The sequence below is a fragment of the Miniopterus natalensis genome, chromosome 1, assembly GCF_054644295.1.
Source record: "Miniopterus natalensis isolate mMinNat1 chromosome 1, mMinNat1.hap1, whole genome shotgun sequence".
Classification (NCBI taxonomy): Eukaryota; Metazoa; Chordata; class Mammalia; order Chiroptera; family Miniopteridae; genus Miniopterus; species Miniopterus natalensis.
The window spans coordinates 59337436-59361018 of record NC_142081.1 but is presented as its reverse complement, the minus strand read 5'-3'; the positions used below and the strand labels follow the sequence as shown (position 1 = coordinate 59361018).

Here is a 23583-nt window from a genome sequence, read left to right as displayed (position 1 = left end):
TGGAATCAAACATTAGTATTTGTTAGAGGTCTCCCAAGAGATTGCAATATGTAGTCAAGTTGAGAACCACTACATTAACTCAGGATGAAAAGCTGCTTGCTATTTTTTTACCTAGAGAAGTAATCCCAAATCTTTTTTTCCAATATACAATTTCAGAGGACTTTTCAAAAAATTCCTAGACTCCGATGTACTTTAAAATTAGGGAATTTCGCCCTAGCCAGTTTTGTTCAGTGATTAGAACACTGGCCTGCAGACTGAAGGGTCCCAGGGCACGTACAGAAGGCAACCAATTGATGTGTCTCTTTCACATCGATGCTCCTCTCCCCCCAACTCTCTCTTAAAAGCAATGGAAAAAATATCCTTGGGTGAGGATTAAAAAGTTAATTAAATAATTAATTAATTAGAGAATTTCTTCCCTAGTAAAGGAAGTGAGTAAGGGGTGTTCTATTTCATTGGTATAAGGAAGGAGGCAGAAATCCTTTGCAAACTCTCATGTCTGCTAAGAGCTGCTTCTCTTCCTTTACAGATAGTAAATCACAAAGATTTTTGAGTTCCCATTAAGCAGGACTGGTATTAGTCATAGATATCTGATTCCCACAAGTTAAATGTCAAAGTATCCTAGGTCCCCAAGGTTCCTTCTCCTACCTCCAGTAGGTCTATCATCCTGGTCATCTGTGAGTAGATAAGGACCCTGTGTCCTTGAGACTTGAGCCGAGTCAGCAGGACATCAAGGGCATACAGCTTTCCACTGTCAGTGATGAGGCTCTCCTTGCCTAGGGAGAAAAAAAAGGGGGGAGGGGGAAACTGTATTTATTTGAAGTAGCAAAAATCACTCACTGCAAAGCTGTATGCAGTCAAAATTACTGCCACCAGGATGCTGTCATCATTAGAGCAGGGAAGTATTCTAGAGAAGAATGCAAAGCACTGTTAAATCATAGTCCAACAGTGCTCTGGGAAAAAATATCCTGAAAGAAGAAAGTGTAGGTGCCTTCCCAAACCAACAGTTCCCAATCAGACACAAGCATCTGAAAACTTCCCTGCTCTAACCCTTACTGAGGGGATAGCAGGGACAGATGGACATCTAACAGTAATGTTCAAATCATATCTTCTATAAGTAATCTGAGAAACCTGCTGTTTCTTTGTTCACATTATCTTTAGATATGTGTTTCTACTTGTTCTGTGGCTAAATGGTTTTCCTTCTGGAAGCATAAGAATGTAAAGAAACAAGGCCTGTTCTTGTCTGTCCCTGGAGACACTTAAAAACACCAAGAAATGCAAATAAACATACCTTCTTCTGCCTTTTATCTATTTACTTTTCTTTTAAAAAAATTTTTTATTGATTTTTAGAGAGAGAGAGGAAGGGAGAGGGAGAAAGAGAGAGAAACATCGACGTGAGAGCAAAACATCGATCGGGTGCCTCCTGCACATTGTCCTCCTCCCCCCCCAACTGGGGATTGAGCCCACAACTGTGGCATGTGCCCTGACTGGGAATAAGTACATGAGATAATGCCCAACTAATTGAGTCACACCCACCAGGGCTCTTCTGCCTTTTTCAAAAAAACCCAAACTCACTCTCCTGGATGATTTCAAATAAGTTGGCTGGTAAATGTCATTATCCTAAGCTGTAGTTTAATAAAGGCACTATAGGGCTTGTTCAGCTTTTTAGAAAGATTGATTTTGGGCTTCTGTGAAATGGAAGCTGCTTTCACTCACTAACTTGTACTGTCTCCTTCCTCTTCCCATTAAAAAAAAAAATCATTTCAGTCAAAGATCTTAAAGAATACTTAACTCACAAATTTTCATCTTATCCATTCAGTATCATTCAACTCCCATCACATTTCAGGAAGTAGAGTTTCCTGTTTGCAGACTGGTCCATAAACATGCCCTGAACAATTGCTGTTATTAAGAGGGGAAGAGATGAGGCTTAAGGGGCTGGAAGATTTAAGCGCACATGTGGAAGTGACTGTGGAACACAAAAAGGGAGAGAGAAAGCCTGAAGATATTACACAGACAACTAACCACTAAAAGTAAAAAAGAAAACTGTTAAGAAAAATATACTGCCTATCCTTAGTTTCTGAGTTTGAACTCATGGTTTTTCTTCAGAACTGCAGGGCAATCCAAGAGTTCTCAATGGTCATTTCTCAGTTCTTGCCACTATTTGCCAAGTGTACAATTATTGTATAAACTGAACAAGAACGGATGTGCTGACAGCACCATAACAAATCATCAGCCACTCTTGTTTTGCTACAAAGCCACAGGCCCTGGATGTTTACTCCTCTGCACTGCAGCCTGCCTTTTCCCACCTTCGGAACGCTGCCAGGCCACATCTCTCCCTCCGCTGCCCCCCCTGATGCTGTGACACACACCTTTGTTCAGCCTCTTTGTTTGGTCCTGTTTAGATTATTGAAATGCTCTTCTTTTTGTTGGTCTCCTTACCAACACAATCAAATGACTGCAGCTGGGACAGAAGCAATAGCTAAGTCCTCTTTCTGGCACCACACAGGAGGCCTGTACAAATTCCAAGTCTGATGAGGCAGTAATGCTTTCATGGCAACTTCAAGGTTTTCTTCTTGTCACAATTACCCTTCTCCTTTAACTGGATTCCCTAGGGTCCCTCAATTTTGATAGCTCCTAAACATTCCCCACGGAGCTACCAATCAATTTTAAAAAATAAGTTTCTTTCTTTTCTCATTAAGAGCAAAGCAAGTTGGGGGGGAAAAAAGCCCATATATTTTTCAGTCATTAAGCGAGAGTGGATAAGCTAAACTGCTCATCAGATTTTGCAGCCTGCTTATCTTCTCTCTCCATTTGCATATATTCACTCCCTTAACACAAATATTTAAGGGTATACAAATCTGTCTTGTGTCTGACTTTTGAGAAGTTTTAATTCATCTCAAAATCATGACTCAATGGTTTTCACTCATTTCTGCTTCCCACATCTACTTTATTTTGCTAAACAGAATGAACTGATGCTAAGATTTAGAAACCTCAGAGGTGAGATGTGCATACACTTAGATGGGTAGAACTCTGATGTACCTGAGAGAAGCAAGAAGTGGTACCTGTTGTTAGCCTGTTATTGTGTAGGTGGGGGAGGCGGAAATGGACAGACCGGATTTCTTTGCACTGTCCTGAAGGAAAAGGCCTAAGAAGAAAGAGCCTTCTGCAATAGCCTTAAAACACTTAAGTAATGAACAGTATTTCTGTTTTTCTGATGAGCATGACAAAGGAAGTCAGCCTCCAGTATTTGTCCTTAGGTATTCGGAACAATTGCTTTCTTTGTACAAACTCGTGTCTTTTGGGCCTGGCATATATTACCCAATTTTTTTGCTTGTTAATCCTCACCCAAGGATATTTTTTCCACTGATTTTTTAAAGAGAGTGGCAGTGGGGGGGGGGGGGAGGGGGGGGAGAGAAACATTGATGTGAGACACAGTGATTGGTTGCCTCCTGCTTGCACTCTGACCCAGGTGGGGATTGACCCTGCAACTCAGGTATGTGCCCTTGACAGGAATCGAACTCATGACCCTGTGATGCTCAGGCTGATGCTCTAACCACTGAGCAACACCAGCCAGGGAGGTTACCCAATTTTTTAAGAGCTACCTAAGTTGCATTGGAAAACAGCACAATCTATTGCTAAGCAGGGCGTAGAGCCAAGAAGAACACAATTTCCTAGAAATCAGGTTGATTCTGCCAAGTCAAACCTGTGTCCAGACTCTTCTTTAGAACAGGAGCTCAAAAAAATGTTGAAATGAACAGACTTCCTTTCTTGCAACCTTTCCTACAATTCAGTGGTACAATCTTATAGTATTTTTACTTAGATATAGGTTCTTACTGACCATAGGTATAAGGTCCTGCTCAGAGACAAAACGAAGCATCCCATGGCAGTAAAATCAGGGTAACATTAAATAATACCTCCTTTTACCAAGGAGAGGAGACTAGACTTTTGAAGGGATTGTAAATCCTTCTCCAAGTAAACATGGAGACACATTCAATGTGTGAAATCCAGGAGATTTTGGTTAGTCTCTCAAGGAATGTAATGGAACCAACCCTCCCCAGAGAAACAGAAATTGTAAAAGTACAGAGAAAAGAGAGATAAAATATAGGTTCCAGTGACCCCCCCCCCCCGCTGCCCCGCCCCAGCGAGTCTACAGAGCACAATAGGGTCAGTGAGGAGCTGGTTGGTTCTCACAGTAAACAGCCAGTGAGGCTGGTGCTTTTTATCGATGCGAAAAGAACTCAGACACTTCCTGCTATTTAAACAAGGTCCATTTTTCTTTCAAAGAACAGGAAAAGCCACAAGAGATTCCCACAGCGCCAGCAATAAGCCTTCTACTCCTGTACTGGGAACTAAGCAGCCAGAATGAAGAAGGGAGAAAGAAGAAATAAGGTGTTGTCTTGCTTCTTTCAATACCTGTGTTCATCTTCTGCCAGGGATTCTGTGGTTTCCATACCTGCTGGATTCTATCCCTCTATTCCCACCAGTATTTAGCATTGTTTACACTTGGGGTTTCCCCTTATTTTCCAACAATATACATTCACCCACTGCTTTCACATGTTCTAAGACAGCTATGAGGCAATTTACAATACTATTCTCATATACCCAAAATGGTATCTTGCAGTTCAAAGCACCCCAAAGCTACTAGAGCAGGTTGACCTGAAGTCTCTTGACGCTTGACAAAGTTAGCATTACAACGGAAAAACCAGTCCTTAAACCTGAATCCAGTGATCTGCTAGGAACAGCAGATTCTTTATTTTGCATGCTTAGCTCTAGTTTACTTCCAATACATGCCAATAAGATGACTACAATCAAAGTATCAGAGAATGTGGACAACCAAAACTAACACGATAGCTCTAAGCTACTGCTCCAGTTTGCCAGCAGGTGTAAACAAAGAACATGAGCTTATGAACTCTGTGTTCAATTTCCTTAGAAGTAGTCTCACTAAAGCAAAGATAAAAACCTAGTTTCCTTCCAACCCACGACCATGACCCTGGGAGGTCTGGGAATCCACTAGCATTTTGGCACAAAACACATGGTTTTTCTTCTGGTCATCATTCAGATCTCTAGTGCTTCATGCAGGACACTGTTTGTGCTACTTAAACTAGGCTTTCTGTGAGTGACAACACTGTCATTCATCCCCGTGGCAATGGCACGAGACAACTGTACTCACTTGACCTGGAGCCTTTCCTACCAAGTCTATTTTCTACCTCCTCCCCTTTTGTAAGAGTGACATTCCTTTCACAGCTGTAAGCTTATCAAAGGAGAGTATTTAAGCACAAATCTAAAACACATTTCTCTCTACTCAAGTCACAAATTACTTAAATATACTTACCTATTAAGTTACTAAGGGCAGAAGAGGAAACAGAAACCCCCAAAACTTTGAATTCCAAATAGCTGAAACCACTACATAGAGCATCTCCCTGGTTCTCTCTTTGCCAAAGTTGTGAACATATTTCAAGAGAACAGAAGACTCACCTGGAATCCTGATGAAAGACCAGCCATTCTGAGGCCTGATGCTCCACAGTCCTCCAGCTGGCTCTGGGAAGAACTGGGACCGTCGGTTTAGCCAGTCTGCTGCCAGTTCAGGGGCCCCATTCAACAAACACTGCTTGGCTGCCAGACTCCCTCCTTCCTTCAGCACTCGCCGCTCATACTCTGCACTTCGGTCATTGCAGTAAGAATCCAATGGCACTGCGGTGACCTGCAGTCAGAGTCAAATGAGATGGTTTTTCACATTTTCCATACCCACTAAGTCCTTTGGGAACCTCAATTTTGAAATCAGACTAATGTGGCTAATTCTTAGGCTAGTGGTTTTACCTTCCCTGTTCTAACATACTAAACTTTCCCTAATAATGACTCAATGAGCCTTCCCAGGTAAAAGGCCAACCTCTTATAACATGAACTACAACAAAACCAAAGACCTAAAAAGTGCTGGAGTTCACAGATAAACTAGGATACCAGGTCAGGAATAATCCTACCATTCATTCATTCATTCATTCATTCATTCATTCATTCATTCATTCATTCATTCATTCATTTTCTCTCTCTCTCTCTCTCTCTCACACACACACACACACGCACACACACACACACACAGATTGCTTTGCACCCCCCTTCACTGCTGGATGTTGCTTTTGGTGAAGTTCTATTTGCCATACACAGGATGGGGAGGCCAAAAAGGGAACTGAAGCTAGTCAGCCATCATTAAAGAACTAGAGAGTACTGGCTTGGTGCATCCGAAGCTATCCTTGACGATTTTGTGGCAAATCTCCCATGTTTATCAACCCTTCTTTCTCCTCTTCCCTGACATAGGTGCTGACTGACAAACCTTTTGGAAAATAAGAGAATCTTTCTTTCAGGCCATAAGCTGGGGGTGGCGGGAGCAACGGCCAGAAGTAGAAAATTCATTTCTTGGCTAGGGCAGAGGCTATGCACAAATTTTCATCTCACCACTAGGTGCAACAACACTCAAATGCTGTCCCCCAATAGAACAGAAGGTTCCCTATCTCTGTGTCTATTCCCACTCTAATAAGCAGCTGTGTATGCAGATGGGAGGAGCCAACAGATCTAGGTTTTTAACAAGCACCCCAGCTCTTAGGCTGAGCCTTGAAAATACTGCCATGGGGTATATAAACAATCAGCTAGCTTACTATGGAGCTGTAGGTGCCTCTGCTGGGGACTAGAGGATACCAAAACCAGAGAAGGAGCCTCATTTACCAATAACCACAGCATATGCTTGCAGATGGCGCTGACTTAAGTTTGCTAGGATGCAGTGCCATCTACGGTCCAGATGCAAAACTACAGAGGGTGCAAGCTGGGCCCCTAGAGTTCCAAAAACGCAGACAGGCTCACACAGAAATTGGTTTATCCAGACAGTACTAGGAGAAGGTTTTGGTAATCTCGTATTACCTCTATCCTCACCAAAAGGAGTTTGCTCTCATTTCCAAGTTATGTTTTTCCCACTGAAAGTTGAGCATAGGCAAATAAACACTGAAATACAAAGCAGGTGGAAAAAAAATTGGGTCTCTCCCCACTATGGTTTGTCCTGGCAGTAGCCCAGCAGGTACTGGACTAGAGCAGACATCTACCATCTACGGCATGAATCCCAGAACCTCATAACCAGTAGCTGTTAATTCCATAAAAATGGCTAAGGAAGCAGTTAGTTTGGACTACAGAAGTATGACCAGTTCTATGTGTCTCAAGTAGCATGCACACTCTTAGATGAGTAAAACACAGTCTATGAGAGATTCACACTGACCAATTTTACACTCAAAGATAACTGCTTTGGGTTGTTGTTTTTTGTCTGGTTTATTTTGCAGAGCAGCAGAACTTATACTGGAATTATATATGAAGATGTTGGGCCCATAGTCTCAAGATGAAAAATCAAAAGCTAGAAGCTCAGCCTGAAGGAATACGGTGAAGAGTGACACTGGGGAAAATGTTTTCCCTGCCTGGGACTCATTTCTAGGCAGTCTTAATTGTTTAAAAACAAACCAACTTTTTCTAGTTTATAAACTTTCACCTATTGTCCAATTTTCATTTTACCGATATCCTTCCAAGTCTAGGATTGATATTGGGAGGTTTGCAAGGCACAGTTCTTAGTGAAATATTTTTTAATGTTTTGATAAGCTTCTTTGGCAGGAGCCCTGGATCAAGATATATGCATAATCATAGAATGTCATGTTGTAAATACGTAAGCAGCAAACTCATGAGGTCTGATAGGAGACAAACAAGTCCATTTCTACTTAAATCCTGCTTTCCAAGCTTTCTCCGAGACAGACAGCCTCCACTCAAGTGGCCTTTCTAATGGCTCAGAAACAGGAGGAGAAGCATGACATACCATTTTCCCCTCCCCACAAATGGAAATGCATACTCCTTTCAGTACCACATAAGCTATCCTGTTTCTTGCTTCATTAATTTCCTAAACTAAAGTATCTTCAGCGGCTGCCTCCTCAAGCATTCAGAGCGTCCTTCCTGAGGACATGTATATTCCTGCTCTAGCTCTAGGAAGCGTGACCGCTCCAAGCGCTAGTTTTTTGGTAAGATGAATTCCCAGGTCTTAGTTTACAACCCATGCAGAATTATTTTCTTGGCTAATGAGAAAACCCCATATAATTTCTTCCTTAATGGCATCGTTCTTCCTGAACTGAGCCTAGTTTTCATAGCATGCACCAGAAAAATTAACTTGTCTAACTCAAGGCCAAGATTGAGGATTCAAAGGAAATCAGTTTCTCTCCATCACAGATGGGTGAGAAATCAATATAATTAAGGTATCTCATGAAATGTTGCCTTATTCATACCCAGGCCTGATCTAAAAGGTAAAAATTTGTGCATGTGTGTAGAAAATATCCAGACATGTTTAAAATTCTTTTTCCTGTCCTCATAACCATCGTGTAATTACTCCCATTTTCGGGTTTAGTACATGCTATGTGAAGAAACTCTATAAATAAACCTGGGAGGAGGGGCTGAGTAGGATGCTGGAAAGGAGCACTTTGGTCAGTCCAATGATAAAATCTTCTTCTACTCCCTGACTGCCACTGCATCTTTATACACTATGACAGTCTTCTTCAAACTACTGTTTATTATTCTTTATAGAGACAGTAGCACCATGCATGATAGTTTAGACTTCTGCCTCCTCAGAAAACAATACTCTAAAGTACAGCTGGGGTGCATAAGTGTGACTATGTTTGGAGAGTGGGGTTGTCCTTCAGTGTGGCTGGCTATAGGGCTTGGGATGGTACAAATGAAAAATTTGTATATCCATAAATGCAATTACAGTTCAAGGCAGTTCACTTTTTATTGGCTCTATAAAACACTGGGAATATGAGAAATAAAAATGTCTTGACATACTGCTTTCAAAAATCTAGACTTCCCCTTATCAGGCCTCTTGGTATACACACCATATTAGGAGAGTGAGAAGGAAACAAACCACACAACTATGAAGCCTGAAGGCTGCTTTCTATGGAAGCACTGGCTTTAGATGTTTCCTAGAAAAAGTACATTTCTCTGCATCAACTTAAGCTTCAAAGCCCAAAAATGCTTTGGAAGAACTGGATACATATAAAATCTAAATACTTTCTGGATAGTCAATACAAATCAAATGAAGATGACAGTGGCAAGGGAATCAAATTCATGTAACATAGGACCAGCAGAAAGAAATCTAGGCATGCAGGCGTCAATAGGACTCAATACTATCATCTCATTTTCAGTCACCATCTTTCTTTGGACCCTCTGCTGGATTCTGATCTTTGATAACTTAATAAAGTAGGATGCAAGTTGATGTAAATAATGGTAGAAAAATACCACTGAGGAAGATTCAAATGGCTCTACATTCTCCGAATAAAACTGTGAAAATAGTAAACTCATAGGATGAGTGGAGAAAACAAGAAAAAACACCACCACACACAGAAGGGTAAGACATGTCAGTCTCTTAGAGTCTCCTGGCTAACTGAATGCTGCCTCTTAAAGCAAAAGGAAATAAGATGAAAAGACAGAAACTTGATCTTTGCTCCAACCAGAGTCTAGCCACATCTCTACTCTGCCTCTCTCCCCTTCACATACTTCTTCGAGGTTGTAAGAGAGCTTTTCTCTGATACTGATCAATAAGGACTGGAAAGAGAGAAGATGTAAGCAAAGTAAACACCCGCAGTGTGCCAAGGGCAGCCTTTGCAGCAACGTTGTCAACAATTACCGGTGTGCCCTGTTTTGATAAACAGGGTATAGGAAGAATCCAACAGCTGCTCAAAGTTAAATCTGCAATAGAAACTAACCCCAGTCTATAAATAAGACTATGACTGCTGAATGGCAAATACTGCACAACAGTCACTTTTCAGAGGGAATATACTTGTGAACCATGGTCCAAGCAGGACTGCTGAGGAAAGTGAGAGAACACCAGACTAAGAAGTTTCTTGATGCCAGAGTGTCAAGTTTCCTTTTGTTATTTGGAGACTGTACTAAGGCGATAAGGCCAGATAAAATCTCCCTGCCAATCTGGCCTCCTCCTCTGAAAAACCCTCAAAAGCCTCAATGCAGGTGACAAATGGGTCCCTCTCCTTTTCAAATATTCCACTGTCCCTGACCTGTTGTTGGTTGATAATCTACCTGACAGATGGCCTGCTGCCATGGTAGATTAGAGCCCCTGACTAAATGAGAGGAACTACAGAGGAGAGATGAGGTCAGGGGAAAAAACCACTCCTATCTACCACACAACTATCAACTATTCTTTTTAAAGTTGTTTTTATTTTTAATCTTCACCAAAGCACATGCCTTTACTTATTTTAATTATTATTTTAATCCTCACCTGAAGATATTTTATCCCCATTGCTTTTCAGAGGGGAGGGGGGGAGAGAGAAGCATCAATTGAGAGAGACACATCGATTGGTTGCCCCGATCAGGGCCAGGAATCGAGCCTGAAACCAAGGTACATGCCCTTGGCCAGAATCAAACTCAGGACCTTTCAGTCCCCAGGCCGACACCCTAACCACTGAGCCAAACTGGCCAGGGCACCTTTACTGATTTTAGAGAGGAAGAAAGAGGGAAAGAAAAGCATCGATGTGTTGCCTCCTGCACGAGCCCCGACCAGGGACCAAACCCACAACCTGGGTATGTGCCCTGACCAGGAATTGAACCTATGACCTTTTGGTGCAAGAGATGAGGCTCCAGCCAGGGCCCATACAACTATTCTTAAACCAACCAAGTTCAAAGTGAGAAGTGCTATCTCTGGAAAGCCAGGACTGTGGCGTGGATGCTTTTCCTAAATACTAAGGACTTACATGTTTCTCAAGGTTCAAATAGCTTAAAAACAGCTGTTTAAGAACAGTATCCGTTGAAAACTGGTTTATTTTCAAATACCATCTATTTTGTCTCTTTCCTCCTGTGACACTTACTCGTGGACTGGCCACACACAAAAAAGATGGCAGCTCAGTGAGCAGGCAGCAACGAAGCGAGGAGGTAGCTGATCTCCGCTGATGGATGACCTGGTCTGAATAGCCACTCACTGCTTTACAGTGGCTGCTGAAAACCAGAGACTACAAAACAAAAAGTCAAATTAGTGCCATTGATAATTATGTTTAATATAACCAAAACAGGGAAAAATGTCCCATATTAAACATCTGATGTAAAGGCATTCTTCCTAGTGAATATTAATTCTAATAAACAAATACGATTTAGAACCAAAAGTATAATACAGACAAAGTCCATGCAGACAAAACACTATGTATGTATGTATGTGAGGGGAACTTTGGTTCATTTGTTATACTGTGGATGCAAACTCATGTCTTTTTTTAAATGTTTTTATTGATTTTAGAGAGAGGAAGGGGGAGAGAGAGAAATGTCGATGAGAGAGAAACATCAATCGGCTGCCTCCTGCATAACCCCTACTGGGAATTGAAACAGCAACCTCTCAGCGCATGGGACAACCCTCAACTAACTGAGCCACAAGCGCCAGGGCGCAAACTCATGTCTTGAATTAAAAACAATGATGTCCCACAAAATTTCCTTCTAAATTTTTAAGGCAAATCTGTTTAGCATCACATATGTGTCCTAACATAGTGCAGTGTAGTTCTAGTGAGGTTAGCTGTTTTATTTATTTGACCTGACCACCATTTAAAAAATATAAATTCTTCATTTATATTACTGTATCAAAAATACATTTTCAAAGATTCCACAGCTCATGTTAAAGCTTCAGTTTACAGCCATTCATATGATAGATACAAAGTATAGAATAGTCACATACGAAGAATTTGCCAGGGAGATTACAGTGTTCTATATTGCAGATGCAGTTCTTTCTTCAGAGTTAGCATATTATTGCTGGATCTTCATTCTTGATTACTTTGTTTTACTGGTTTCTTAAATAAGGCAGACTGGTAACTTAAAAAACCATATAGATGAAGATAATATACAATGTAATCAAATGTATACACTGCTGTAAAGACAAGAAAAAAACTGCTGAGCCATGCCAGCTGGGCAAGACTTTTTTTTTTAAATCCTCACTGGAGGATATGTTTATTGATTTTAGAGAGAGAGGAAAAGAGAGAGTAAGGGGGAGAGAGAAAAACTGATGTGAAAGAGAAACAGATCAGTTGCCTCCTGTATGCACTCTGACCAGGGAATTGAACCTGCAACCTTTTGGTGTATGGGGTGATGTTCCAACCAACTGAGCCACCCAGCCAGGGCTGACCTAAAGACTTTTGAATTCTTTACTAACGTCTAAAAAATAACTAACCAATGTCTCTGTCAGGGATCTCTTAAAGTCACCCTCATTTTAAGTATTCTCAAATGGCAAAAAACAACAGAAGCCTATTTTTTACTTCACTCCTAGCATAAAAAAGTAAAAGATGAAAGAATAAATATTTCCTTCAATTACTTTCTCTTCAACATTATAGTTATTAATATGAAAGGGATACAACTTTCACTGTACAAAGTCCTTTTAACATAGTATGTCATTTGTGATATCATTCTAGAAAAAGTTCAATTCTGTTTCCAGAGGTGGTCATTCTCAAATTAGAACATGCTCATTTGTCCTATATGAGCTAGGTTAAGATGGTAGTCTCACTGGAAGTCACCAAGTCAAAGTGATTTATAACTTTCAGATTCCAGATTTAAAAAATAATTCACTAGCTCAATTTCAATATACCCAGCCTTAGCTTTAGAGAAAAACCCAGACTATCCCCAGCATATTTTACTCAATCTATACTTTTCTAGATTATTTTCCCTTCACACTGGTCTCATCCAGCCTTCCTTAGTACAGCTAGTCCTTGGTACCACACTAACCACATTCCCTTAACATAAATGACATGAACTGCTAGACCCAGAAAGATTCAATGTGTAACAAAGAACACAAAGGACACCTTAAATACCATTATGTAGGATGCGTGAGGGGATAGGACAGAAAAGATTATGTCCTTAGTCTATTTTGGCCTAACACAAATTAGAAAAAGAGAAACAAAATGTAACAGCAGATGTGACTTGGTTATAATGTGGTCACAGGTTTTGCTACTCTGTTGTCCCTTCCTCATGTTCTTGAATGCATCTTGCTGCCAGCACCATAATACATACACAGCAGTGAAGTAAGGCTTTTGTAGAGTCCTTTGGCCCATGTAAAAGTCTTAAGTGAAATTAAATAGAATGATAGGCCCCACAGCTGCACACTTCTTGCCACAGTGTAGCAGACTTACCCATTTATACATTTTAAAAATTGTTATTTAGAGAAAGGAAGGGGGGGGGGGAGAGAAACATCTATCAGTTGCCTTCTGTACCTGCCCTGACAAGGGATTTGAACCTGAAACCTGGGTATGTGCCCTGACTGGGAATTGAACCCATGACCTTTCAGTGTATGGAACAATGCTCCAACCAACTGAGCCACACCAGCCAGGGCCAGTCTTAACCATTTAAAAAGGGTCCATACTTTGCTCTCATGTCTTGTTTAAAATTAAAAACAATATTTATGTTAACATTAGGTTTTCATTACTTAGAAATTGATTTTTTTGCTTTTGTTCTTAAATAACATCAAATATAGATATAGAGAAAAGGTCTCACTTTAAATGAAAGGGCATAATGTTTGTAAATCAACTGCTAGACTACTTGGATTCTATTTTCACAGATATGTTAAGTGACCAAACAAAAAGGGGGAAAAGAAAATACAGACAAACCCTGAACACAATGGCTTCCCAGAGCTTTTTTACAAGGAGTGTTGGCAGCTCTCATGAACTAAGGAAATCATGACAGATAGATACTGTAGTTGCAAATTAACACTTACTGGAAGAGTTTTTGAAAACTTCCTGTTTGGGAGATTCTTCATTAATAGTCCAAGCTCTCTAACCATTTAATAGAGAACAGTGTTTACACTTAAATACACACCACTCTTTTGAAAAAATTATGTTTAGATCCTTCTCTATATTTTAAATTACAAAACCTGAAATATTCCCAATTTCATGAGGTAGTTGTCTTATTAGAGTTTTAGAGTATATAAGCTTTCAATACATATGATTCATAAGTAGACCATTACCATGACAACAGTTTCATTGAGAATGATAGGAGATGGAATCAATGCTGGTACTCTGTTCCTGTCAATCATTCTTAACATAACATTTAACTGGTTATAGTATTAAATCTGTTCTTCCTCCCCCCAAAATGGCTAAATGGTATATTTCCTACAGGTTCTGTTTTTTTTCTTTATTCTTCTAAAAACAAGATTAAAAATAAAAAAGATTCATATGTGTGAGACTTGCATTCTTTAATCCCTGCAAAACCATACAAGGAGCTCTGGCCAAAGCCCAGAGTGGGGAGGGAATGAGAATAAATTTATGAAAGATTTGAACTAAATACTATTTCTTCTTGAAATTCTCACCAGCAAAACAGGGTGGAGCACAATGAAATTAAGTGGAAGAAAATATCACGAGAAGAAAATATCAGACAAGCATTCATGTCAAGTAAGAGATTTTAAAAAGGCCCTAAACTCTGTTCAAAACACCCCTAAGTATTGTCTGATTTAGGGTCCTTAGCCTAGTTCTTAGTTCCTTGATGTTTATGTATTATCCCAAAGCCAGTATTATAATGGTACTTCCTTGAACTCTGTAATACAGAATTCAAATTCTCACTGTCCATATTCATTACATCCATGGGGGGTGGGGGGGAGGAAGACTTTAGGTTTGGGTTAGGTTGCTGATTATGATCTCAAGTAGTAAGTGACCTGAGATAGCTTACTAAGAACAAGATGACAACATGTAGCTAAGTCAACACTCATTATCTGTCTTCAGGAGAGTAGGAACAAAGCCTTCAACTTGTTCTGATGATAGAAAGCTGTATTTAGGAGACACGCTGCTAGAACAACACCTACTACAAGTACTGTTTAAAAACAAATGAAGGCACAAAAATAAACAGAATGAAAGATTTTCTGTCTTAAGAGGATAAAGTCGACTATGGGAAAATTAATTCAAAGCTAATTTGGTAGCTACAAAAGAGTTTTATTCAAAATTATATTTAGTACAAGAGAAGGATTCCTGACACTCGCTTCTGATTTTAGCATTTCCTCTCTCTCTTTTCTCAGGTCTGTCTGCTTGAGAATAACCCGAAAGTAAAGTTTATTCAACTAAACTTCATTCAGAAGTTTATGGGATTATTCAACTCACATATTCTTCCATCAAAACTATGAAACATAATTTGTGTTTACTTTGCATATTAAAACAAGGCTACTCAACTTCCTCGAGTACTACAAAAGAAAGCAAAACAAAGAGTTGGGAGAAATAGCATCTCTTCAGCATCATGTTTATGAATAAAAAATGTTACATAATCAGAACTAAGTTGGCAAATCAAACGAAAATGCAAAATACAGAATACAATAGAGCTTGTAAGGAAAAGTTTTGCTCACAGGAGTTAGGCCTTATGAACAATGAATTCTGTTCAAGATGAAAGCCAGATATTATACTGTATTTAATATAAATAAAACTGGCATTTACTGTGGCTAATAAAACTGTAGACAGATGGGTGACCTGGAGAGCAGGGAGAGATACAAACATCTTTTCTAGTTTAAGAGTTTTCATGGTGTCACAGTGAGAACGTGTCTGTAGCCTAAGCCAAAATGTCAGAACAGTGAATACCAAAAGCAACTTTGTACTGAAGTAACTAATATAAAGGCATCAGCCCAGCAGTAAAGGTTTGTGGTCCTTCTAAGACATGTTCACAAGTTTTTTGATACTCCTTTCTTCAAAAGGTAGAGTCTAATTCCTCTCCCCTTGGGTGTGAGGTAGACTTAATGACTCCCAAAACTAGCTCCTAAGGCACTGTGGCTCCTCCTTTCTCTTTTCTCTTGAATCACTCACCCTGGGGGAAGCCAGCTGCCATGCCATGAGGACACTCAAGCAGCCTCATGGAAAAGTCCACACAGCAAGGAACTGAGGCCTCCAGCCAACAGCCAACACCAACGTGCCAGGCATGAAAGTGAGCTACCTTGGAAGCAGATCCTATGGCTCTAGTCCTCAGGTAACTCTAACCCTAGCTGATATCTTGACTTCGTAAGACCTGGAACCACCTACCTGAGCTTCTCCCAAGTTCCTGACCAAAAGAACTGCGATATTAAATGTTAATTGTTTTAAGCTGCTAGGTTTTAGGGTAATTTGTTATGTAGGTATAGCTATGTAGGAGCTAATATCCACAATTGACCCTTTTTGCAATTACTCTTGAGATTTCTATACATTAACTTCTCCTGCTGGTATTCCTCAGTGTCAAGAAATGCATCTAGTTCTCAGCTCAAATGCACGACAAAAATAACTGATGTACAAAAAGAAAATGATTAAACAAGTTACCAATCCTACCCATGTTTCCCAACCCATAAGGAAAAGTTAGAACTCTTCACAAAATTCTATTTTAAATACTAAGACTATATTTTAAAAAAAATTCTCACTAGAGGATATGTTTTTATTGGTTTTAGACAAAGAGGAAGGGGAAAGAGAGAAACATCAATTGGTTGCCTCCCGTACATGCCTCTACTGGGGATGGAACTCGCAACCTAGGTATACACGCCCTGACCGGGAATCAAATCTGCAGCCTTTTGGTATGGAACGATGCTCCAACCAACTAAACCACCCAGCCAGGGCAGCGCTATACTTTTAATTTTAGGCTGAAGTATTCCCTGAGATGAGAATACACACCAAGATCCAAGTGGAAAAGCAACAATAATACAATGCATCAACACTCACTAAGTCCTTCAGCAAACATTTATTCAGCCTTCTAAGTGTTAGGTGCCTAAAATAACCAGAACACGAAAACAAGAGGGATTATATAAAATGCCCAAACATCTAAACTGTATTCTTACTTGGGGAGGGGGTGCAATGAAGAAGAAAAAGACCACTGCTTAAAGGGGCCTTTCTTTATGTTAAGTTTCGTTTCAGTTTTTCTGGACGTTATAAAACATTCTTTGTGGTAGAGAACTATCTGTTAATTATAGAGCTCCTACTAGTATTCACTAGTTTTCTACCATATAAATTGGGTAATTAAGAGCCACTTTTGCATCCCCATCATCTTTCATGTTCAACTTCCCTCTTTGTTGCCTTCTTCCTTTTCAGTCTTCAAATCTGTCTCCTTTTACAAACTCAACTTTGACTTAAAACTCAACTGTCTCGAAATACCTATTTTTTTAAAATTGTCAAACTTCATTACCTACTTTCTACTCAGAATCTTTCTCCGTTAATCCCTGCACCTGGGCCTTCTTTGTGTTTTTTTTCCCCCTGCACTCCTAACATCAAAGAGCTCCTACTCTCATGCTAAAGTGTCCACTTTAAACTTGACATAGGATATACTATTTCTTATGGATCCTTTCTTGAACTCTTAGGTTTTAGAAGTGATTCCTCCACTGTCAATGCTCATCCATATTCAAATCAGAGTCCCTTAACACTTTCTTTTTTTGAAGAATACAGATGTATTTTTATTTTTTCATTTAATGATGTAAAACACAAATGCTGACGACATATATTGGCACATAACTTTTCTCTCACATTTACAACTCAACAGATTGGAACTGCTTTAATTGCTGTATGCAGCATGCTGTACTAGTATTTAAAAAGTTTATCCCAATCCATTTCTTCTTTTATACTCTAAAACATCTTCATTATGTTGTTTGATAAGAAAAGTCCATAAGAAGATGGGGTGCCAAGGTCAACCCAACTTTCAGCCAGACAGGTTTGTCATGAAGTGGCTCCAATAGAACTTTGACCAAGCTGACAAGCCACGTGGGAGCCTGGCCAGGGCGAGCAACCTGGACAAGGACCACAACAACATGGACAGTACCATTTTGCCAAGCTGGGCTCCCCTTGACATTTTTTTTAACTGGTCTTTACTGCTGAAATTATTACAAATATCCCCTTCCTTTTCCCCACTGATCCCCTCCACCCTGCATACGTCTCCCCCCGCCCCAGGCCTTCACCACACTACTGTGTGTCCACGGGTTATGCATATATGCATATAAGTTCTTTGATTAATCTCTCCCCACCCACTCCCCCACCTGAGATTCCTGCCTTCCCACTGAGATTCATCAGTCTGTTCCATGCTTCTGTGTCTCTGGATTGATTTTGTTCCTCAGTCTATTTTGTTTATTAGATTCCACATATGAGTGAGATCATGTAAAACTGAATAGGGAAGAATCAGAAAATCTGAATAGGCTAATAACTAATGAAATCAAAGCAGTAATAAAAAAAACTCCCAGCAAACAAAAGCCCTGATCTGGACGGCTTCAAAGGGGAGCTAATTCTTTAAGTTGTAAGGTTAGACAGTTTACTAAGAATTCTTCCTTTTTGAGGTAGGCCTGCAGTGCTATGAACTGCCCTCTTAGCACTGCTTTCACTGTGTCCCACAGATTTTGGGTTGTTGTGTGTTCATTTTCATTTGTTTCCAGGAAGTTTTTGATTTCTTTCTTGATCTTATTGGTAACTCATTGTTTAATAATATGTTAGTCAGCCTCCATGTGTTTGAATGTTTTTGAGTGTTTTTACTGTAGTTGATTGCTAATTTCATGCCTTTGTGATCTGAGATGCTTGATCTGATTTCAATCTTCTTGAACTTGTAGAGACTGGTTTTGTGTCCTAACATGTGGTCTACCTTTGAGCATGACCCATGTGCACTTGAATGTATATTCTGCAGCTTTGGGGTAAAATGTTCTGTAAATATCAATTAAACCCATCTGATCTAGTGTGTCATTTAGTCACTGTTTCTGCAATGACTTTGTGTCTGGAAGATCTATCCAGTGACGTCAGTGGGGTGTTAAAGTCCACGACTATGACTGTACTGCTATTGACCTCTTCCTTAAAGTCCTTAAGGTAATTATTGATAGGTCCTTATTTATTGCCATTTTAATTCTTCATGCCTATGTTTCTCTATTTATTATTACAGTAGTCCCTTTAACATTTCCTGCAATGCTGGTTTGGTGGTGATAAACCCCTTTAGCACTTTTTTTGTCTGGAAGCTCTTTATTTCACCATCTATTTTGAAGGATAGCCTTGCTGGATAGAGTAGTCTTGGTTTCAGATCCTTGTTTTGCATTACCTTGAATACTTCATGCCATTCCCTTCTGGCCTGTAGTTTCTGATGAGAAGTCAACTAATAACCTTATGGGAGTTCCTTTGTAGGTAACAGATTGCTTTTCTCTTGTTGCCTTTAAGATTGTCTTGAATTTTTGGCATTCTGATTATGATGTATCTGGGCGTGGGCCTCTTTGGATTCTCCTTGCTTGGGACTCTCTGTGCCTCCTGTACTTGTGTGACTTTTTCCTTGACCAGGTTAGGAAAGTTTTCTGCCATTATTTCATCAAACAGGTTCTCTAACCCTTGCTTACTTTCGACCTCCTCTGATGCAAATATTGTTATGTTTCATGTTGTCCCACAGCTCCCTTAGACTGTCCTCCAGTTTTTTCATTGTCTTTTCATTTTGGATTTCTGAGTGATTTTCTACCCTGTCTTCTAATTCACTGATCCGATCCTCAGCTTCCTCTAATCTGCTGTTTATTCCTTACAATGCATTCTTTATTTCTGCTATATCATTCTTAATTTCCTTCACAGTTTCCATATCTTTTTTCATGCTGTTGAGCATCCTTACAATCAGTATTCTGAACTCTATATCTGACAGATTGCTTATCTTCATTTCACTTAACTCTTTTTCTGGAGCTTTCTCTTGTTCTTTCATTTGGGGATTTTTTATTTTAATTTTTTTTTGTCTCCCCATTTTGACTGCCTAGTTGGGTTTGTTTCTAAGTATCAGGTAGGCCGGCTTGGACTCTCAGTCTTTTTCGACGGTCTCTGGTGCAGGCCATTGTCAGACACTGTTTGTGACTGGCCTTGAGTGCCTTGTTTGAAGCTTTCAACAATCCATGGCTTGCGGTCCCCTCTGTTGGGGCTGGGTGCATTTGGACAGGACCAAGATGCACACCAAAGTCTGTTTTTCCAAGGCCTGGGTTCCGAAGCAGATCAAGCAAAGACCCAAAAAGCACTCTGAAGTCTGCCTCTGGCTGCAGGATGATTAATCTGATTCTCTTAATGAGCCTCAGGCTGTAGAAACTCCACAGGGTGGGTCGGCTGGTTGTTATCAGTCTTAATGAGCCTCAAGCTATAGAAACTCCATGGGGTAGGGTGAGAGGTTTTCCAACAGGGTGGGGCAATTGCTTCTCCCTCAGGCAAAAGCTGCTTGGAAGGTAAATGTCTGCCTCTGCAGTGTGGGAAATGACTCAGTACAGGAATCCAGGGGGGTGCCCTCTGAGCTCTTTCTCCAGAGCCCACAACCCTAGATTCTCTTCACATAGCTCCAGTGCACTCTGCCCTCCCTCTGCCGGAGCCCAAGGTGAGTGGGTGCACATGAAACTTTGTGCATTGGCTCTTTAAGAGGGTGTCTGCATTTCCAGCCATCTCTCCCTGGCAGACAGAAACCCTGCTGCTTTTCAAAGCCAGATGTTATGTGGGCGCCTTTCTCAGGTCTGGTGCACTTGGCTGGGAAACCAAGCCTGGGGTTTAGGCCCCAGAGTCCTCAGTGGCAACCCCCCACAGCTGGATATCCCTCTGGACCTTCAGCTGCTGTCTGTGGGAGCCCAGCCAGCCCTCTCACACCTCCACACTTCCTACCAGTCTCTATGGGATCTCCACTTTTCCTCCTTGGTTATGAGGGTGCTCTCCAGCTTGTCTTCAGTTGCAGTTGATTATTCAGGATAGTTTTTCTATATTTTAGTTGTAATTTCAGTTTGGTCCCGGGAGAGTGTCAGTGTAGCTTCCACTCAGTCCACCGCCATCTTTAATCTGACACTTTCTTTATACTGTTTTGGTTATGACCATTTCTGTTGGGATCTTAGTATCTGATACTTGGAACTTTTGCTTAACATACTCCTTAATATGGACTCCTGTATCCAATCTTTCCTGGTATCATACTCTGAGATTAATCTTCATCAAATACCAATGGCAGAGATTCCCACTGGTGTGCTGTAATGACTTAATTTTGTGCCCTTCCTGCTGCCATATTCCTTTCCATGGCTTGATAGTAAGAAGCCAGCAAAACTTTATTCCCCAAGGAGAACAACTATAGCATCTGTTGAAAGTAAGCTAAAAAAGGGCTGAGGTTCCTGGTTTAATATTTAAATCTAATAGACAGGCATTCAAAGACTCCCACGACTTACCTTTCTGGCCCTTTTTCTTGCTACTGTTCTTTACTTTGGCTCAAATCTTTAACTTGGAATATCCTTCCTCCTAACCAGATCCCTATCAGTCAAGATCCAACTTAAACAATACCATTTCTATAATGACTTTTTCATCTATTTCAACCTAAAATGATCTTCCATTTTGAACTTTACCATTAATCATCTACCACTAATCTAGCAGTTAATTATGTATTTTTTCCACCTTTATCTTGAATTGTTTTTATTTTAAAACTTATTTTAAGTTTCTACATATATTTTTACCACGTGTGTGAATGGTTTTTCAAACCAGAAAACAGGGACCATAACTGTTAACACACCTTGCCCACAGTAGACACTGGTGCATGACAGTTTTGTAAAATACATTAATTACATATGCTTTCCCATTGGGAGAAGGCTGTTCTGAAGGTAGCCTGGACCTCAGGAGAAAAGGAGCATCAGACAATCCCCAACCACTAAGCCAAGATCACATTTTACTACTGGAGATTCAATCAATAAGCTCTTCTGACATACAAATCAATGTGCCTATTCACTCAATCCCAATGGCCCTTGGGATCAAGCAATTGAAAAGAGCCTGAGAGAGAAGGAGTGAAGGTGTGTGAAAAAGAATGCTTTCTCAAGTAAATATTGGGTCCTCCCTTAGTATCACCATTCCTTATTCAATTAGGCTTCTTTTACTGTCCAGATCAGTGGTCTCCAAAGAAAGCACATGCAAGCTTCACAATGGAAATAATATTAACATGATAGGATTTTCTCATTTTAAGAGAAATAATATATAGGTATTGATGAAGTGGATTAAGAATGTTTTAATAAATGGGGAACATATAAAACATTTGGGGACAACTGGTCTACACTATCTACATTGTAGAAAAGAGTTTAAGATTTATCAGCTGATTCTAAAATTCATATGAAAATGCAAAGGGCCACTCTGGTTGGTGTGGCTCAGTTGGTTGAGCGACGTCCCATGCACCAAAGGGTTGCCAGTTCAAGTCCAGGTCAGGGCACATAACCAGGTTGCAGGTATGATCCCCAGTTGGGGTTTGTGCAGTAGGCAAACATCTCTTGTGTACTGATGTCTCTCTCTCTCTCCCTCCCCCCCCTCCATTCCTCTCTCTCAAAAATCAATAAAAACATTAAAAAAAAAAAAAATGCAAAGGACTAAAGCAATATCGGAGAACAAAGCTAGAGGACCTGTGCTACCAGTTATCAAGACTTATCTATAGGTAATAAAAATGACAACCCTTAACACAGACCAAAAAAACCCCAATTCCTTGTAGATCTGAATTAGAAAGTAAATTAAAAAATCTTTTAGAGAGCCCTGGCGAAGTAGCTCATTCAATTAGAGCATCATTCTGATACGCCAAGGTTGTGGGTTCGATCCCAGGTCAGGGCACATGCAAGAATCAACCAATGGCCCTCAACGAGTGGGTTCAGTTGGTTGGAGCATCATCTTGTACACCAAAAAAAGGTTGCAGGTTCAATTCCCGATGGGCACATATGGGAGGCAACCCATCGATAAAGTTTCTCTTTCACATCAATGTTTCTCTCTCTCTCTCTCTCTCTCCCTCCCTCTCTCTCTAAAACCAATAAACATATCCTCGGGGGAGGATAAAAAGAAAAGAATCAACCAATGAATGCATAAATCAGTGGAACAAATCGATCTCTCTCTCTTACTTAAAAAAAAAATATATCAATAAAAAAAAACTTTTGGAGAAAAACAGAGGATTATCTTCAGACCTTGGTATAGGCAAAGATTTCTTCAACAGGACACAAAACTGCTAACTTTAACAGAAAACACTATTGAGAGCAAGAAGTAGGCGATAGAGTAGAAGATTATCTACAGTATCTAAAAAACTACAAAAATCGCTAAGAAAAATACAGACAACCTGATAGAAAAATAAGGAAGGCCTGGCCAGGCGTGGCTCAGCGGTTGAGCATCAACCTAGGACCCAGGAGATGGCAGTTCAATTCCTGGTCAGGGCACATGCCCCGGATGTGGGCTCAATCCCCCAGTTGGGGGCATGCAGGAGGCAGCCAATCAATGAGGACTCTCTCATCACTGATATTTCTATCTCCTCTCTCCCCCTCTCCCTTCCTTTCTCTGAAATCAATGAAGATGTATTTAAAAAATAAAAAGTAAATGATTTAAAGATCTATTGGGGCCCATATGGTGGGACCCATTCATTTAAAAAGAAATAGAAAAAGAAAAATAAGCAAGGGTCTTAAATAAGCATTTCATAAAGGAGGTTATCAAAATGGCCAATAAACATTAGAAAAGGTATTGAATATCATTACTCATAAGGGAAATATAATTGATAGCCTCAATGAGATACCAACACACAGAGGAACTAAAATAACAAACAATACCACATTCTGGCAAGGATGTACAGCAACTAGAACCTCTCATACACTGTTAATGGGAATGA

At 40.2% G+C, this 23583-nt stretch overlaps 1 protein-coding gene and 1 pseudogene across 1 annotated transcript in view; both read right to left on the bottom strand.

The window, feature by feature from the left end:
- Positions 1–23583, bottom strand: part of INO80 (INO80 complex ATPase subunit) — a 98307-nt gene that overhangs the window by 31629 nt on the left and 43095 nt on the right. Inside the window, exons 24-26 of the mRNA XM_016220401.2 lie at positions 10884–11024; positions 5473–5698; positions 646–773 (exon numbers count right to left, since the gene is read on the bottom strand). Coding sequence (XP_016075887.1) covers positions 646–773; positions 5473–5698; positions 10884–11024 — 495 coding nt within the window. The remainder of the gene's footprint in view (positions 1–645; positions 774–5472; positions 5699–10883; positions 11025–23583) is intronic.
- LOC107542995 (NADH dehydrogenase [ubiquinone] 1 subunit C1, mitochondrial pseudogene) lies at positions 15683–17781 on the bottom strand (annotated as a pseudogene).